General features: G+C 56.5%; 1 protein-coding gene across 2 annotated transcripts; it reads right to left on the bottom strand.

Moving 5' to 3' along the window:
• Positions 1-1,534: 1,534 nt before the first annotated feature.
• Positions 1,535-17,405, bottom strand: FBXO42 (F-box protein 42). Of its 2 annotated transcripts, none has more exons than XM_075840572.1 (10): positions 17,256-17,405; positions 11,324-11,578; positions 9,419-9,535; positions 8,670-8,804; positions 6,511-6,664; positions 3,404-3,514; positions 3,174-3,270; positions 3,039-3,095; positions 2,840-2,956; positions 1,535-2,712 (listed from the first exon to the last, which is right to left on the bottom strand). In XM_075840572.1, exons 2-10 carry the CDS (start codon positions 11,559-11,561, stop codon positions 1,651-1,653), a joined length of 2,088 nt encoding a protein of 695 aa, XP_075696687.1. In that variant the 5' UTR covers positions 11,562-11,578; positions 17,256-17,405; the 3' UTR covers positions 1,535-1,650. The 2 variants fall into 2 exon arrangements, with proteins under 2 accessions (XP_075696687.1, XP_075696686.1); XM_075840571.1 differs by lacking the exon at positions 17,256-17,405 and adding an exon at positions 16,931-17,178.
• Positions 17,406-18,977: the final 1,572 nt, after the last annotated feature.

The raw sequence follows: 18,977 nt of genomic DNA, 5'->3' as shown, positions 1-18,977 counted from the left end.
GAAACCAATAACTTGAGGGGTGGGGGCACTGCTTAAGGGGGTTGTCTGGGCACGGGCGGTTTTTCATACTGATGAGCGGCCCACAAGATAACTCGTCAGTAGATGATGGGGGGGGGGGGGGCAGATGTTACGCAGTGGTTGGCGGCCGCGCTGGTTATTGTAGTTCTAAATACTGCAGCACGGCCGCTATAATGTGAGCGGAAACTTCAGATTCCAGCGCCAACCCCTGTATAACATCTGGCGCCGGCCCCACCGATCACATACTGACGAGTTATCCTGTGGGCCGCTCATCAGTATGAAGAACCGCCCGGGCCCGGACAACCCTCAATTACCACTAATTAGAAAGGCAAAAACAAAAAAAATCAGTGCAGCGAGGCCGGATGAGAATCAGGGAACTTTATTGCAATCCCCCCACATCAGGGGCACATACCACCAAAATGATGCCCACGTCCCGTGCCGCTATGTGACCGCTCAGGGGGCAAAGGAAACCAGATTGTGGGGGAGGAGCATGCAGCGACCCTTTATAACGTGGCAATAAGTTAATAATCAGTGATAAGCGGCCCCCCCCTCCAACGATCTTGGATCAGGATCCGTGAACCACTCCCAGGGTACGCAGCCCCGGCCCACCCCGGCGTCAGGAGCGCGCAGGGAGTAGCTCCGCCCCACGCGGTTATCCTCTATGCACACGGAGGCTGCAACACAACTGCTCCGCGGCTTTATAGCCCCCCCTGTACATCTATACACGGAGGGAGAGCTCCCCCCACAGCAAACAAACTGCACCCCAAACTAGAGCTCTGCCCCCCCCCCCTATAGTGGACCTGTCAGGACACGTGGATGTGCGCAGCTCCTAGAAACGGGGGACGGACGACGACTTGTAATTCATAAATATCTATTTTAAGCCCCCAAAATCTTTCCTGCTGCCAAAGTAAAGACTCCAGGTCCCGTCTCATGACAATTTACATTGGTAGCAGGAATCCCCCTCCCCATTGTTCATTTCACCTGGTGACAAGTTTCCTATAACGTCTGTATCGTGAATAAGAGACCCCCTCCCTGTACCCCACAGAGGTGCCCCTTCCCTAACACCTCAGACCTCCACCAGATACAATACACCCGGCCCCGAGGCCTCCGCAGACAATTCCTTTGTCCATTCTGTAAATTTTGCTTTATTTAAATTTAAAACATGCAAATAAAACGCGCCCCCCCCCCCCGGCTGTGCCCATCCAAATACTGATGTGCTACACGCCAGGGGAGACGACTGCCCCGTCCATTACTATAGTGCAGCCCCCCGATCTAGAGGAATACCATCTCCTAACACAAGCCCCCCCCCCCCATATGTATTTCAGGACTGGACAAACTCATGATGGATCCACAAGGACCACCCGGCAGCCGCGCCGGTCCCGCCCCAGACTAAGCAGCGCTGCAGGAGCCCGTAGCAGAGAGGGGCCACATCAGGAGGGGGCAGAGAGGGGCCACATCAGGAGGGGGCAGAGAGGGGCCACATCAGGAGGGGGCAGAGAGAGACCCGACTGTCATCTCAGACTCCAAGCTCTCATTTTATTCACTGGCTCATATCCAAGATCTCTGGGACAATATCACGAGGAGCGGCACAAGCAGCCGGAGGGGGAGCATCTCCGAGGTCCATCGTCCACATTATCTCTTGGCTCTTACGAAATACAAGGCGTTGGTTTTGGGGTAATATTTGACGTTCTGTTTTTTGTCCATGAGTCCTCCAAAAATGATGAGCTCTCCCCGACCCTGCACCACCGTGTGTAGACTGGTCTCCGGGGGCCCCACCACGGAGCTGTTGCTGAAAAGCTTCCATTTTACTCGGCCCCGCTCCCGGGCTCCCTGAATGTCCAAGGCGTACATCTGCATAGGCTTGCAGTTCATGCTCTGATATAAGGGCTTCCCCACATTCAGCGACTGGGGCGGGTGATGTCCTAGACGACGGGCAATGGGGGGCAGGGAATGGCCATCACTTTGGGCCGGGACTGGACGTGCGGAGGCGGCTTCAGAGCTGCTGCTGGGAGAACTTGGGGAGGTGAGGGTAGGGGGGCTGACCGGGTTAGACCCCCCCTGTGATGAAGAGGAGGATGACGCAGAGGCAGTGACCAAGGCTCGAACAGCTTCCAGTCCCCGGCGAAGAGCTCCAGGCGACACCGCTCCAGAGAACGTGGAAGTAACGTGCGGGGGAGTGTGGACCCCATTTGTCTGTTCAGGCGGGTTTCTACTTGTAGCGTTCAGATCTAAATCCCCCCTTTTCCATGTGCAATCTTCCGCACCGACACACAAGTCCTTCTGCGCTGGAGGAGAGCCCCGGCCAGCAGGGGGCAGGGGAGAGGTCTTCTGTTCACAGCTCTCAGCAGCGGGGGGTGAAATGACCTGCAAGGGGCTGTCCAAAGCTGCAGCGGGCGATATACTGCCCCCGTTAAGGACAGGAGAGAGGCCGTCACCTTTAGCTGGAGACAGGCTGCCTTCACGAGAACATCCCCCAGTTTGCCTTGGAGGCCGAGGCCTGAGAGTCCCCCAGCGACCATTTACACACGGGGCTTCATCTGGCGCTCTGACCGGGGAATGTGATCGGTAGTCTCGAGTCTCCGGAGCCAGGGCCGGCGGAGTCGCACTGATGGGTGAAGGACGAGAATTCAAACTTGGACTAAGAGGAGCGCGGCCACTGGGGGCCTGACTGAAAACCACCACGCACTGGCCCACCTACGAGAGACGGCAGGAGAGCACGGTTACTACTCTGTACTTACAGGTGAGGGGGTGAGAACAGCACAGAATCCATGAGGGCCGGCGCATCAACGGGTGAACATGGAGCATCACCCCCCGGACTTACCCTGCACGCCGGATGGCACCACAGTTCTGGGGCCCCGTGCTCCTCGTTCTCCACCTTCAGCTGCTGCCAGGTCCAGGGATTCGTGTTCATGTGCAGCAGCCAGGCATCTTTAAAGAGCTGAAAGAGTAACGTCAGGACAGTCACACACACGGTGACCCCGCGCCGCGGAGCCGCTACATACAGCACATCGTGTACTCACAGCATTGGGTCCTCCGCAGCCGCCCAGGATCAGAATAGTCTCGCTGTCAATAATAATCTAGAAGAAGGAAGAACAATCACATTATCATCCCGCATCGTCCGACGCCCGGCACGACGACACTTATACCAAGCGCACCTGGGACTGTCCTCCGCGGGGGTGGGGGCTGGGCCCGGAGATATTTGGCTTAGACCAGGACCACTGCTCCATGTCGAGCACCCAGACATCACTGCTCCTGAAAGATGGCGCATTGTTATTACACCTTACAGTATAATGAGGGGCAGTAACGGGTTAATCCTCCAGACTGCAGGGTTAGTAACCGCTTCTTTATTCTGACCCCACGGCACTCATTAATGGGGGACACTTACATCTGTCGAGAACCAAGAGATCCCCCGAAAACGATCATCTTATCACTGATAACACAAGATGAATGTCCAGCCATCGGTGGGGGGCCATGGGTGGTCACGATGCAGTTCCACCTGGAAAGGCGACACGTGGTTATTACAGTAGGAAAATCTAACGCTGGAAAATTAGCGGATACGACAGAACCCAATACAACCGTCACCTCCCTACAGATACACAACACGGGGAGGCTGAACTGCACAAAGCCCAGGACCAGATCTCTGCTGAACCCCGACCCCGTCACACGCAGATCTCGGCTGAACCCCGACCTCGTCACACGCAGATCTCGGCTGAACCCCGACCTCGTCACACGCAGATCTTTGCTGAACCCGACCCCGTCACCCGCAGACCTCGGCTGAACCCCGACCCCGTCACCCGCAGACCTCGGCTGAACCCCGACCCCGTCACCCGCAGACCTCGGCTGAACCCCGACCCCGTCACCCGCAGACCTCGGCTGAACCCCGACCCCGTCACCCGCAGACCTCGGCTGAACCCCGACCCCGTCACCCGCAGACCTCGGCTGAACCCCGACCCCGTCACCCGCAGACCTCGGCTGAACCCCGACCCCGTCACCCGCAGACCTCGGCTGAACCCCGACCCCGTCACCCGCAGACCTCGGCTGAACCCCGACCCCGTCACCCGCAGACCTCGGCTGAACCCCGACCCCGTCACCCGCAGACCTCGGCTGAACCCCGACCCCGTCACCCGCAGACCTCGGCTGAACCCCGACCCCGTCACCCGCAGACCTCGGCTGAACCCCGACCCCGTCACCCGCAGACCTCGGCTGAACCCCGACCCCGTCACCCGCAGACCTCGGCTGAACCCCGACCCCGTCACCCGCAGACCTCGGCTGAACCCCGACCCCGTCACCCGCAGACCTCGGCTGAACCCCGACCCCGTCACCCGCAGACCTCGGCTGAACCCCGACCCCGTCACCCGCAGACCTCGGCTGAACCCCGACCCCGTCACCCGCAGACCTCGGCTGAACCCCGACCCCGTCACCCGCAGACCTCGGCTGAACCCCGACCCCGTCACCCGCAGACCTCGGCTGAACCCCGACCCCGTCACCCGCAGACCTCGGCTGAACCCCGACCCCGTCACACGCAGACCTCGGCTGAACCCCGACCCCGTCACCCGCAGACCTCGGCTGAACCCCGACCCCGTCACACGCAGACCTCGGCTGAACCCCGACCCACGCAGACCTCGGCTGAACCCCGACCCCGTCACACGCAGATCTCGGCTGAACCCCGACCCCCGCAGATCTCTGCTGAACCCCGACCCCGTCACACGCAGATCTCGGCTGAACCACGACCTCGTCACACGCAGATCTCGGCTGAACCCCGACCTCGTCACACGCAGATCTTTGCTGAACCCGACCCCGTCACCCGCAGACCTCGGCTGAACCCGACCCCGTCACCCGCAGACCTCGGCTGAACCCCGACCCCGTCACCCGCAGACCTCGGCTGAACCCCGACCCCGTCACCCGCAGACCTCGGCTGAACCCCGACCCCGTCACCCGCAGACCTCGGCTGAACCCCGACCCCGTCACCCGCAGACCTCGGCTGAACCCCGACCCCGTCACCCGCAGACCTCGGCTGAACCCCGACCCCGTCACACGCAGACCTCGGCTGAACCCCGACCCCGTCACCCGCAGACCTCGGCTGAACCCCGACCCCGTCACCCGCAGACCTCGGCTGAACCCCGACCCCGTCACCCGCAGACCTCGGCTGAACCCCGACCCCGTCACCCGCAGACCTCGGCTGAACCCCGACCCCGTCACCCGCAGACCTCGGCTGAACCCCGACCCCGTCACCCGCAGACCTCGGCTGAACCCCGACCCCGTCACCCGCAGACCTCGGCTGAACCCCGACCCCGTCACCCGCAGACCTCGGCTGAACCCCGACCCCGTCACCCGCAGACCTCGGCTGAACCCCGACCCCGTCACCCGCAGACCTCGGCTGAACCCCGACCCCGTCACCCGCAGACCTCGGCTGAACCCCGACCCCGTCACCCGCAGACCTCGGCTGAACCCCGACCCCGTCACCCGCAGACCTCGGCTGAACCCCGACCCCGTCACCCGCAGACCTCGGCTGAACCCCGACCCCGTCACACGCAGACCTCGGCTGAACCCCGACCCACGCAGACCTCGGCTGAACCCCGTCACCCACAGACCTCGGCTGAACCCCGACCCACGCAGACCTCGGCTGAACCCCGTCACCCACAGACCTCGGCTGAACCCCGACCCACGCAGACCTCGGCTGAACCCCGTCACCCGCAGACCTCGGCTGAACCCCGTCACCCGCAGACCTCGGCTGAACCCCGTCACCCGCAGACCTCGGCTGAACCCCGTCACCCGCAGACCTCGGCTGAACCCCGACCCCGTCACACGCAGACCTCGGCTGAACCCCGACCCCGTCACACGCAGACCTCGGCTGAACCCCGACCCACGCAGACCTCGGCTGAACCCCGTCACCCACAGACCTCGGCTGAACCCCGACCCACGCAGACCTCGGCTGAACCCCGTCACCCACAGACCTCGGCTGAACCCCGACCCACGCAGACCTCGGCTGAACCCCGTCACCCACAGACCTCGGCTGAACCCGACCCCCGTCACCCGCAGACCTCGGCTGAACCCCGACCCCGTCACCCGCAGACCTCGGCTGAACCCCGACCCCGTCACACGCAGACCTCGGCTGAACCCCGACCCCGTCACACGCAGACCTCGGCTGAACCCCGACCCCGTCACACGCAGACCTCGGCTGAACCCCGACCCCGTCACACGCAGACCTCGGCTGAACCCCGACCCCGTCACACGCAGACCTCGGCTGAACCCCGACCCCGTCACACGCAGACCTCGGCTGAACCCCGACCCCGTCACACGCAGACCTCGGCTGAACCCCGACCCCGTCACACGCAGACCTCGGCTGAACCCCGACCCCTTTATACGCAGACCTCGGCTGAACCCCGACCCCATTATACGCAGATCTCTGGTCACTTGGAAGGAGAGCACATAGTGATGTTAGATGGGGGTCACCCTCTGCTCCCCGGGAGATATCACAGGATCACAACGTACCAGTTTTTAGATGGGGAATATGTATGAATCTCATCAAAGAAGCGCTCTGGCTGATGTAAGGGATACGGGCTGGGGCGCGTCCACCCACCAAATAGAACCAGCAGTTCCTTGTACACGACGAGTGTGGCCCCCGCCTTCGGAGACGGATAGGAACCTGTGGAAACACAAACGTAATGAATATATCCACCCACAAACACATTATAGAGGACACGCACGCTATAGAATGTATACATGTGTATGATCAACGGAGACATTAAATCAACCCCCCCCCCCCCCCACGTGCAGTTATTATATAGGTGCAGAGCACTTCTAAATACAGCAACCCCCCCCCCCCCCGGCCGCTGAGTAGCGATCAGCAGACAGAACCATTATGTCCGATGGCAGAAACCGCGCCACATTTCACCTCCGCGGCGCTCCGGCACGAGACATTCGGAGCAGGTTGTTGGATATATTAGACATTTCTCTTTCTTACGCCACTTTTTGGACTACCGGATTTAACATCGATATTTTGCGCAAAAATAAGTGAATGGCGACTTCCATGAATAACGACTCTTAGCCACGCCTCCTTTTCAAAATTGTCCAGAAGGTGCAAAGAGTCAAACACGTAGACGTGGCGCACGGCAGGTTATTTGGCTTAGTGGCCCCCATTGTCTTTAAGAAGAATGTGCCCTCTATCCCCTCCCCCATGGCAGGAGTCATGTCAGTCACGTCTTCAGGCAGCGCGTCAGTCGGGATGGGCGAGACGCTACCTGGGCACAAGTTACGACACAAGTCCTGGGCAGCTTTCCAGAGAATGAGCGAATGCCTCAGCCCGGCCTAGTCCTGACAGCAGAGCGGGGGGTGGGATTGTGGTGCGGCCCCTCCCGTGGGATTCCTCTCAGCAGCAGATTCTCAGGGACAGAGCTGGGACTAATCATCCGGGCAGCTGCTGGTTCTGCTCTAGGACAAGGTTTAATAATGGAGCCTGTGAACCCCGACTGTCGCTCCCCTTCATCCTCAGGGATGGGCGCATTAATAAACGTCAGGGCACACGGGTCACCCCTTGAAGTTAGAGATCCTCCCGTGGTTTCCCGGTATGAGGCCGTGCACTTCATGTCCCTGAGGAGCGGTCGTGTCCGGTCACCTCGATAAATCGCCGAACATTCACCACCAATCAATAACCGTCATCTCCACGGATTTCCTAGTGATCACGGGTATAAACGAGGTCACGTGATGATGAACTTTTGGGAAGGAACAAACATTTATCACCTATCCACTAGGTGATGGGGTAAATCAGTGGGGGTCTGACTGCTGGGACCCCACAGTTACCAGATAAGGGAGGCCGCAGTCCCACGTCTCCCGCAACAACGGGCATAGATGGAGCGGCGGTGGAGCACATGACCATTCAGACTCTGCGGGTGCGATGGAAACGGAGCTGTCAGCCCCCCACGATCTAACATTCATCAGCCATCCAGGGTGAGTGATAATTGGTTGCAGCTGGAACACCCCGTTATAGGGACCCCCATCAAGGTTGATATGGAGTCCGCTCTGCAGGTGACACAGGAGGAGCGGACAGATGTTTTGTGCACAGATTCAGTATTATACCGATAACTCAGGTCTATAAAGGGCACCTCCACCTGTCATCTCCTGCCCGACATGGGCCAGAGCCGCTCCTGCACGCTGGGTGGTACAGTTACCGTAGCAACGGTACGACGCCCAGAGGGTATCACGCATGGGCCAAATTCTAATTTATAGGACTCATACACAATACTCCTCGGGCATGGTACGGTTGCCACAGCAACTGTACCACTCAGCAAGCAGGAGCCAGATGTTGGGTGGGAGATCACAAGTGGAGGTAAGAGTCTAGGGGGCGGTCCGACTCAGTGATTGGCCGCTACTTCTGCATGCATGCCCATACAGGGAAGGCTGTCAATCGATGGTTGAGACCGCCCACTGGACTCTTTGGTTGTGATAAATTGTGAGATGAATCTTTACGTAACTATATAATCGGTCTTCTCCGCTCCTCCTGCAGTTATGTATATCGTTCAGTCAGATGAGGATATAAAACACAGACACGAAAGTTACAGCAAACAGGAGAGCGCCAAAATGTGAAGTAAATCCATGGCGCTCGTCTCTAGCGGAACATCCCCGCGTCACAACCACGGAGGCCGCGCACTCACCTGAGGCCAGCGGTCGGATCCATTCTTTGCTGTTGAGGTCCAGTCGCCACAAGTCATTGAAGGCGGCATTACAGCTACTCTGCGTGCACCCGCCAAACACGTACATGGACTGGTTGGAGTCGTAGTAACAAGCACCTGGCGAGAGGCAGAACATTAAATCCTGGATGTGACCGTGTGATTTTATATTTTATATCCATCACCTGCCACAGCGAACAGAAAACCCACAAAACTCCCATCTGATAATCCAGCACAGGGGCCCGAGCAGCAGATTAGATGTTAGTCTTCCAGGAGGTTCTCCGCCCTTACAGGTAAGATCTATAAACTTTCTACGACTGTCCGAAAATCTGGAACTTTTTTTATAATCAGGTTGCTTGAAAAATCTTCTGACATCCAAAAAGTTTGATCGGTGGGGGTCCAGGCCCGAGACCCCCAGAAATCGCTGAAAGTTGCGCTGAGCGCTGTGCCCGGCACTCCTTGCGGCGCAAGAAGAGCGATGTATGGGTTAATAGACAGACTGTGCGCTCATCTACGAAGAGACGATCACAGCCGAAGGGCACATCAGGGGCACCGAAACATGAAAAGGAGTCCTTATAGTACTATCCCTTTAAGATCAAGAGTCACCCACTACCCGAATGTCTGATTAACCCCCGACACACCAGGAACCGCGGCAATCACCACAATCATTTGACAAGCAGCAGGAGGGAATTCTCATAGGGATCAAGTACAGATTTACCAGCTGGGACACTCACTGTGCGAGAAGCGCTGAGTAATCGGGGTCCCGGGGTACGGGTAGGTCCGGCTTTCCCACTGAATATTTCCATCATGAACGGCTTTCATGAATCCGTGATAACACTGATGAGCGACCCCTGGTGGAGGAGGAAGGAAACGGTTATTACAGGGAGGGTTCACGGCACACAGACATTCAATAAAAGCAGAGCCCACGTATCCTGGAGGGACGTTGTACGCTTGACCCCATGTTGGGGTCCATCCACGGAGGTCGCTGCAGGGTCAGGTCCCACATCAGACTACACCAGCGCTTCTACGTGACCCTGCGCGTGGCATGACGTGGTGGCAAATGCCTCGGCCATACATGTTCTGAGTAAGGCTGGAATATCCAGACCATAAAGCCACGGCGTTCAGTTAACCGTTGAAGGTCTGGATGATATGAATGCGACCTAAACGTGACAACTGATCGGATATTATTCTATTCAAGGACCAATTCTCCCATCCCCCGCCGCTGGTTTCCTTTATTACAGGCCGTAGAACATTATTGGGGTTTCCTGAGTTGAAGGGAGAACGACAAGTAAAATCTTAGAGAATCCCAGGAGTCGGGATAAAATAAGAAGTTGTTGGTGCGTCCGGGGGATCCGCAGAATACGAGGAATTATTATTATAAACCATAACTGGAAACTGGGTCTGAAATGACAACCGTGGCACAGAGCGCTGCCAGGGGGCGTGCATACTTCTGCAACCATCATGCCAAGGCAAGTTCGCAAATAGTCCGAATTAAGAAAACCTCCTTTCGATCTGTGTATACGGCTCCTATGCAGACCTATGTGTCGCCATGGTTACAGACTACAACCTTTGTCGTCTGGTCCTGCAGTCGCGTGTTACTCCTCCACTCGCTGGATAAAAGTGATCAAGAAGAGAGCGACACGACGGCAGGACCAGAACGACCATTTTACTTATTTCTATTGCGCCTTTAACTTCCGTAGCGCGTCACGCAGCAGAATATACGGACCGGTGAAACAACATCGGTAAGGGGGTTCTGCCCATAGGAGCTTACAATCTATAAGGAATAGGCAGTAGATACATAGAAGCTGTATACACAAAACAGTCAACAAGGTTGTTAACCCCTTGGTTCCATCCTCCGTATATTTACAGTATAGCGCTGGCGCCAGTTGGTTAAAAAGTATTAGGTCTGTATTTTCAGTTTCTGACTGTAGAGAGTATCCATTCACTGACAGCAAACAGTGCTGGGAGAGGGACTGAAACACCCAAGACTAGATTTATAAATTTGCACCTTTCTTCTCCAAAATAGTGTCACTGCTGTGTGACATTTATTAACCATTTGTGCCATGGACATCAGTGGTAAGTGGGCGTGGCTTAACGCTTGGCTGGGGTTTAGACTTTTTTTTTTTTTTTTTAAAAGGTGCAACGAGGGGGGGGGGGGGGGAAATAGTAAAAAAAACAAAAAAAAAAAAACCCGCCTCTACTCCACACAGCCCCCGACGAAGGACTAGTGACGTGAGATTTATCGGAGGTGGCGCGCAGTCAGTAATCACGTCAGTAAAGTCGCTGAGATGTAACTTACATTTACCGATAATGACGCCACTTTTGACAATTGTGCGCTGCGGTTTATTAGAAAGTTGCAGCAGCTGAGCGCCCCGTAAAACGCACACAGCACCACGTGAAGGGAATAGTAGATGTGGAGAGATTCGCACCGCGCTTTACTTCTGCGCAGCTACAGGAAATATTGCGCCATATTCTGCAGCGTCTCCTCTCCCTTCACCTGTGCACAGCAGGTTTATTACAGGACTGTCAATATTCAGGTCATGAGTCTGTCCAAGAATGAAGGAGTTAAATCCCCTCACCCGTCATCAGTAGAGCAGCAGACGAGGAACGCTCCACCAGTATTAACCAGCAGAACTCACCCTTGATGAGCCGGTACCACTGCTTACACACCAAGGCTGCGGTTTTGTGCTCCTGATACGGGGACAGGAAGGACAGGATGTATTCCAGCACCTCCTCCGGCAGCTCGGACATTGATCGCTTGTGTTTGGTCACGTCAGGAGTCGCCTGTGTGTCGTCCTGCTCCATAGTCCCGTCTACTGCGTCCTCTCCATCGATGGCCATGAACGCGTCATCTTCACTCTCCGAGGAGCCGGCCATGGCATCCCACGCACGTCCTGCAAGTCAAACAAAGCTTCAAACTTATTAGAAAGTCATAGCAAGAGTTAAACGGCTTCTATGGTTGAATATGCTGCAGTTACAGCACAGCGCCTTCTAGTGGAGGGAGCTTCTCATAGCATTATCTTCCTGCCACTAAGCGCTGGTTTTGGTGCCCGCAGCTGCAGGTTTAGGCATCGTCACGTCTGTGGAGTCATCTAAACCTTTCCTATATTGTATATCACACCCTGAGCCCGTCAGTGTCGGAGCACACAGGATCTGACATTTATTGGGCTAGCGACGCGTTTTGAATGTGTATTTTACCATTAACAGGAGGGTCCAAAAAACACAAGTTAAATGACTGACGAGAAACTCCAGGTCTGACGGCCACCAATATCCCGGGCACCCCCTCCCCCTCCCCCTCTGATCCACCCGATGTTCTGCAGGTTACTGCCCTGTCACTCACACAGATATTAATCGTGCCCTGAAGTCCTGGCACAAAGATCCTGGCATGATCTGTCTGGGCACGCCAACGTTCATCCATGGGAAAGTGAGAAACAGGAGAGCGGCGCGATGGACCACAAGTGAAAGCATGCCCTGCAGAACCCTCACAGCCGCCATCATGCCGGGCGATCAGGACCGGGATCAAAATCACCAGTAATTGAATATGTGACCTCGAATAATGAACAATTATTTAGGCCACGCCCCCTTTTTGAATGCTACGCCATTGAATTAATATTTATCTGCCAAACCTGCTGTATACTGTATATAATATACCCCAACACTGCCCCCACACCGTATAATGCCCCCATAGCTGCCCCCACACCGTATATTGCCCCATATCTGCCCCCACACCGTATATTGCCCCCATATCTGCCCCCACACCGTATATTGCCCCCATATCTGCCCCCACACCGTATACTGCCCTCCACACAGTATATTGCCCCCATATCTGCCCCCACACCGTATAATACCCCCATATCTGCCCCCACACCGTATAATGCCCCCGTATCTGCCCTCCACACAGTATAATGCCCCCGTATCTGCCCTCCACGCAGTATAATGCCCCCGTATCTGCCCTCCACGCAGTATAATGCGCCCGTATCTGCCCTCCACGCAGTATAATGCGCCCGTATCTGCCCTCCACACAGTATAATGCCCCCGTATCTGCCCTCCACGCAGTATAATGCCCCCGTATCTGCCCTCCACGCAGTATAATGCGCCCGTATCTGCCCTCCACGCAGTATAATGCCCCCGTATCTGCCCTCCACACAGTATAATGCCCCCGTATCTGCCCTCCACAGTATAATGCCCCCGTATCTGCCCTCCACAGTATAATGCCCCCGTATCTGCCCTCCACAGTATAATGCCCCCGTATCTGCCCTCCACAGTATAATGCCCCCGTATCTGCCCTCCACAGTATAATGCCCCCGTATCTGCCCTCCACAGTATAATGCCCCCGTATCTGCCCTCCACAGTATAATGCCCCCGTATCTGCCCTCCACGCAGTATAATGCCCCCGTATCTGCCCTCCACACAGTATAATGCCCCCGTATCTGCCCTCCACGCAGTATAATGCCCCCGTATCTGCCCTCCACGCAGTATAATGCCCCCGTATCTGCCCTCCACGCAGTATAATGCCCCCGTATCTGCCCTCCACGCAGTATAATGCCCCCGTATCTGCCCTCCACGCAGTATAATGCCCCCGTATCTGCCCTCCACGCAGTATAATGCCCCCGTATCTGCCCTCCACGCAGTATAATGCCCCCGTATCTGCCCTCCACGCAGTATAATGCCCACGTATCTGCCCTCCACAGTATAATGCCCACGTATCTGCCCTCCACAGTATAATGCCCACGTATCTGCCCTCCACACAGTATAATGCCCCCGTATCTGCCCGCCACACAGTATAATGCCCCCGTATCTGCCCGCCACACAGTATAATCCCCCCGTATCTGCCCGCCACAGTATAATGCCCCCCGTATCTGCCCGCCACACAGCATAATGCCCCGTATCTGCCCGCCACACAGTATAATGCCCCCATATCTGCCCCCCCACACAGTATAATGCCCCGTATCTGCCCGCCACACAGCATAATCCCCCCGTATCTGCCCACCACATAGTATATTGCCCCCGTATCTGCCCACCACATAGTATAATGCCCCCGTATCTGCCCACCACATAGTATATTGCCCCCGTATCTGCCCACCACATAGTATAATGCCCCCGTATCTGCCCACCACATAGTATATTGCCCCCGTATCTGCCCTCCACATAGTATAATGCCCCTATAACTGCCCTCCACACAGTATAATGCCCCTATAACTGCCCTCCACACAGTATAATGCCCCTATATCTGCCCACCACACAGTATAATGCCCCCATAACTGCCTCCACACAGTATAATGCCCCCATAACTGCCTCCACACAGTATAATGCCCCTATAACTGCCCTCCACACAGTATAATGCCCCTATATCTGCCCACCACACAGTATAATGCCCCCATAACTGCCTCCACACAGTATAATGCCCCCATAACTGCCTCCACACAGTATAATGCCCCCATAACTGCCTCCACACAGTATAATGCCCCCATAACTGCCTCCACACAGTATAATGCCCCTATATCTGCCCACCACACAGTATAATGCCCCCATATCTGCCCACCACACAGTATAATGCCCCCATAGCTGCCCTCCACACTGTACAATGCCCCTATATCTGCCCGCCACACAGTATAATGCCCCTATATCTGCCCTCCACAGTATAATGCCCCCATAACTGCCCCCACACGGCCCCAATAGTGGCTAATCTAATATATACTCACCCATAACACCGTTCCGATGACGAGTGGTGGAGACCCCTCTGCTCCTCCTGTCTGTGCGGCTCGGCGCTGACATCACTGCCTCGCTGTCTGTGCTGAGCTGTGAGCGTCCGGCGATACATAGTGAATGCTGGAGCAGGGACCTTACAGCTCCCTGCTCTACCATTAGGTTCAACTGTATCTGTGTCCTGAAGACAGAGAGCTACAGATGAAACCGGGGGGGGGGGGGGGGGGGAAATCACGAAAAAACAAAATGCACAAGATGACGTCGGTTAATTGTGCTGAATTTCGGTTGTTTATGGATTAATTTCCCAGCCCTATGCTGGGCTTTTAGTTCTACAAGCGCTGGTGGCGCGGCGGGTGCCGTGATGCCCATGTCTGCAGGAAACATCATCTACTCAGCAGAAAAAGGATAAAGTGCCGCCTGTACGTGAGAAAATCGCCAAGACCACGAGCGTCCACCGAGACGAGGTGAACCCCGGGGACCCCGAAATACAAGGGCCGATCTGCAGCCTCCCAAGGGGACCACGACAGAAGCCCCTACACGTGGCACATGAAGTGCGGGGTAACAGTCCTACGCAGGGAAAATATCCCATGATGCTCTGCAACACGTGGACAGGAGGAGCCACGACCAGCGAAGCTGCAGGAAAATCCACCGTCCTCTGCGATGTCTACATGAGGCGCAGCAGTCGTTTCATCCTGAACCAGAAGAAAAGCGCTCGTGTCCTACGACGACCTCACCCGGCAACTGCAGCGCTCACTTCATGACACGATTCTGACGCCTCTCCTCGTTGGCGTCCTCTCAGACGTGCACGGTCCCTCTATCCGCACCCCCGCTTCCCAGCATGCACAGCGCCTCCCTCAGGAGCACACACATTTATTATCCAATGGGACGCCACTCCCAATCTGAACCCCTCCTCTATCCTATCGCTGATGTCGGCGAGGACCGCCTCCTACTTGTAATCCATCTTGGCGTCTCTGCCGGAGTTACACAGAAGGAGACGCTTCACGGCCGGGACTGAGATTTTTCGGTCTAATCAGTTGTGGTAAATAAAGTAAATGACTATTTTGAAGGACCGTGAGGGGGAGGGGCACAAATCTGCAAAAGCTGAAAGGTCAAAACTGGACTATGAGAACAATTCCTTGTGACCCTATAAGACGCCACGTGCCGGTGCAGCGAGGGGTCACAGCGGGGGGACAATATACTCAGCGCTGACACGTGAAGAGGCCGAGCCGTAAACTCAATACACAGAAAAAACAGGGTGTAATTACCAATGACGCCTCATGATGGCGCCATCCCCAGCCTAGCGTGTAGGAGCTGCGACTTCACAGCAGAGCCAGAAAGAGAGTGGGCAAAAGAAAGCAAACACCCGCTGCCACGTCCACCCTGAGGCCCCACGGACACGGCCGGAGATTATCAGTCATTAAGGACCGGCTCATTTGTACGACCCCGGACGCCTCATCGCGGAATTACAAGTCCGGGCCGCAGAAGACGAAACACGGCCTAGATTTTGTTTTTTACAGACCGTGATCCCAAACTTTATATGGGAGCACGGCCAGCAAATATGGGTGACTGTCAGCGGACGGCTGTGCCCGTACTCACGGATTGTGATTACAGGCACAGTCGTGTGCATGGGGCACCCCTAGACACCCGTCCTGGCAAGCGGCGCACTACACCAACACCCGTCGTGGCAGGCGGCGCACTACACCAACACCCCTCCTGGCAGGCGGCGCACTACACCAACACCCGACACCCCTCCTGGCAGGCGGCGCACTACACCAACACCCGACACCCCTCCTGGTAGGCGGCGCACCACATCAACATCCCTCCTGGCAGGCGGCGCACTACACCGACACCCCTCCTGGCAGGCGGCGCACTGAGCCGACATCCGACAACCCTCCCTGGCAGGCGGCGCGCTGAGCCGACATCTGACAACCCTCCCTGGCAGGCGGCGCGCTGAGCCGACATCTGACAACCCTCCCTGGCAGGCGGCGCGCTGAGCCGACATCTGACAACCCTCCCTGGCAGGCGGCGCGCTGAGCCGACATCTGACGACCCTGCCTGGCAGGCGGCGCACTGAGCCGACATCTGACGACCCTCCCTGGCAGGCGGCGCACTGAGCCGACATCTGACAACCCTCCCTGGCAGGCGGCGCGCTGAGCCGACATCTGACAACCCTCCCTGGCAGGCGGCGCGCTGAGCCGACATCTGACGACCCTGCCTGGCAGGCGGCGCACTGAGCCGACATCTGACAACCCTCCCTGGCAGGCGGCGCACTGAGCCGACATCTGAAAACCCTCCCTGGCAGGCGGCGCGCTGAGCCGACATCTGACAACCCTCCCTGGCAGGCGGCGCACTGAGCCGACATCTGACAACCCTCCCTGGCAGGCGGCGCACTGAGCCGACATCTGACAACCCTCCCTGGCAGGCGACGCACTGAGCCGACATCGGACAACCCTCCCTGGCAGGCGGCGCACTGAGCCGACATCTGACAACCCTCCCTGTCAGGCAGCAGGTATCGCTCTCACTTCCAGTATACAGGTTACCATCTACATGACAAGATCCAGACTCCTGGGCAGACAACTTGCTGACATTCTCCATCAATGTTATTCAACCAGCGGATGTGACAATAGTGCGACACCCCCGGTCTATACACGGACTATTATAGAGACAGTCACTGAGGCGAGGAAACCGTCAACATGGACGAGGCAGGAACAAGATTAGGACAGATGACTGGACATCATGCACACAGTGAGGGAGCCGGTGACTACAGGGGGGAGCCCGTCACCAGGGACGAGGCAGCGACGTCTATGACAGTTGACAACCTACGCAGACGCGGTCACAAGCAGCAGGACGCGCTCGGGCTCTCACCTGGCGGGCCGCACTCTCTCTCCCAGCGTCGGTGCCGGTTCCTCCCCGGTCACGGAGCCGCCATCTTCACCAGCTGTGGCGACAGAAGAGGAAGGGCCAGAGCCGGCGGGGGGCGCGCACGCACATACGTTTACGCTCACACGCACGTAGAACGTCCATACCACTCACCGGGCGCCATGATGAGTAGGACATTCACCTGGGGCGCAGGCGCTGTGGAACCATCGTGACGGAAGCGCCATATTGGGGAGGTCAGAGGTCTAAATGCGACAATGAATTACACACCGATGACAAGTACAAGAGCCAATAGCCAGAGCAAAGAGCATCAAGGGGAACCCCGCCCGGATCAAATATACAGGACAAATGCATGCCCCCTCCCTTCATGCCCCATAACAGTGACCGCCAAAGTACCCCCATAACAGTGACTGCCACAGTACCCCCATAACAGTGACCGCCGCGGTGCCCCCATAACAGTGACCGCCACAGTGACCACCGCAGTGCCCCCATAACAGAGACCGCCACAGTGACCACCGCAGTGCCCCCATAACAGTGACAGCCACAGTGCCAGCATAACAGTGACAACCACATTTGAAAAACGAAAAAAAGAAATCTCTGCATTTTTTGTTCTCTTTTTTCCACTGCCAAAAAAAATAATATGAGCGGTCAATCAGGTGGGGGGCTTTGTCGTCCCCCGGTATAGAGGAGGGTCATGTGACAATGCTTTTACTATGGGCCATGATGGGATGTATTGACACTGGTGCACAGCACAGCCCAAATCTAATGGTGAAATCCTGAAAACTGCGACATCAGATAACAGCGCGCTCTGTGCGGTCCGACCGCCGATCATCACGTATTCTCCAGATACTGAACAAGCATTCAGATCGCGCGCAGCCGACACGTCAGACAGATGCCGATGTCTAGTAACAAAGAACCGTGTCCATAGAGGCAGAAATCAGCCGCGAGGCCTCCGTACACATCTCTGAATGACAAGAGCTAAAATACTGCCACCTATGGACACGAGAGACTAATATGTATTAATATTGTTTCCCGTAGGGGGCAGTATATAATAGTATCAGGGCCGATTCTAGATTTTCTGCTGCCTGAGGCAAAAATTTAAATGGCGCCCCCCATAATTTTTGATTGACACCCCCCTGGCTGTTCTACATCACTAGCAGCCCCCTCAAACTCTTGCGGATGCGCCGTTGCCTTGTACTGGCATACATGGTGCGGCCGGGCAGAGTACACCTCGCTGCGCGGTGCGTACCCAAGGAGTACAAGGCAATGGCGCATCTGAGAAAGTTGTATCAGCCGGGGGGATGTCAATCAAACATGGAAAGGTGGGTTTGGAGGCCGGACTATGTGACTCTTCAGGATATCGGCTCCGCCCCATGACCCTTTAATGAGTACATAGTATATAGTGTGCGGTGCTTTAACCCCTTTCTTGCACCCAGACGTGCTATTATGTCCAGGTGCGGGGGGTGATATTTGGAGCGCGCTCACGCTGAGCACCCTCCATATGCTGCGGGTGTTGGCTGTATTTCACAGCCGGGAGCAGCGATCGCGCTGTTCCTGGCTGTTTAACCCCTCAAATTCTGCGGTCAATTGCTACCGCAGCATCTGAGGCGTTGAAAAGAGGGGGCAGCCCCCTCCAACTGCATATCGCCGCCCCCTGCCCGCAGTGGCAGGGCTTAAAGAGGCTGTCACCAGTTTATAAGTGCCCTGTCT

This window comes from Rhinoderma darwinii, chromosome 10 (genome assembly GCF_050947455.1).
Source record: "Rhinoderma darwinii isolate aRhiDar2 chromosome 10, aRhiDar2.hap1, whole genome shotgun sequence".
Taxonomy (NCBI): domain Eukaryota; kingdom Metazoa; phylum Chordata; class Amphibia; order Anura; family Rhinodermatidae; genus Rhinoderma; species Rhinoderma darwinii.
Note: the sequence above shows the minus strand (reverse complement) of the source record. Positions and strands in the feature narration are given on the sequence as shown.

Bases quoted from the DNA above. Each gene is read 5' to 3' on its own strand.
- FBXO42 (XM_075840571.1), bottom strand. From the start codon at position 16,985: ATGGAGAATGTCAGCAAGTTGTCTGCCCAGGAGTCTGGATCTTGTCAT. The intron at 9,536-11,323 runs GTGAGTTCTGCT...CTCCTCCACCAG, and splicing joins GTGGTACCGGCTCATCAAGG to GGGTCGCTCATCAGTGTTAT. The intron at 2,713-2,839 runs GTAAGTCCGGGG...CGTCTCTCGTAG, and splicing joins GGTGCCATCCGGCGTGCAGG to GTGGGCCAGTGCGTGGTGGT.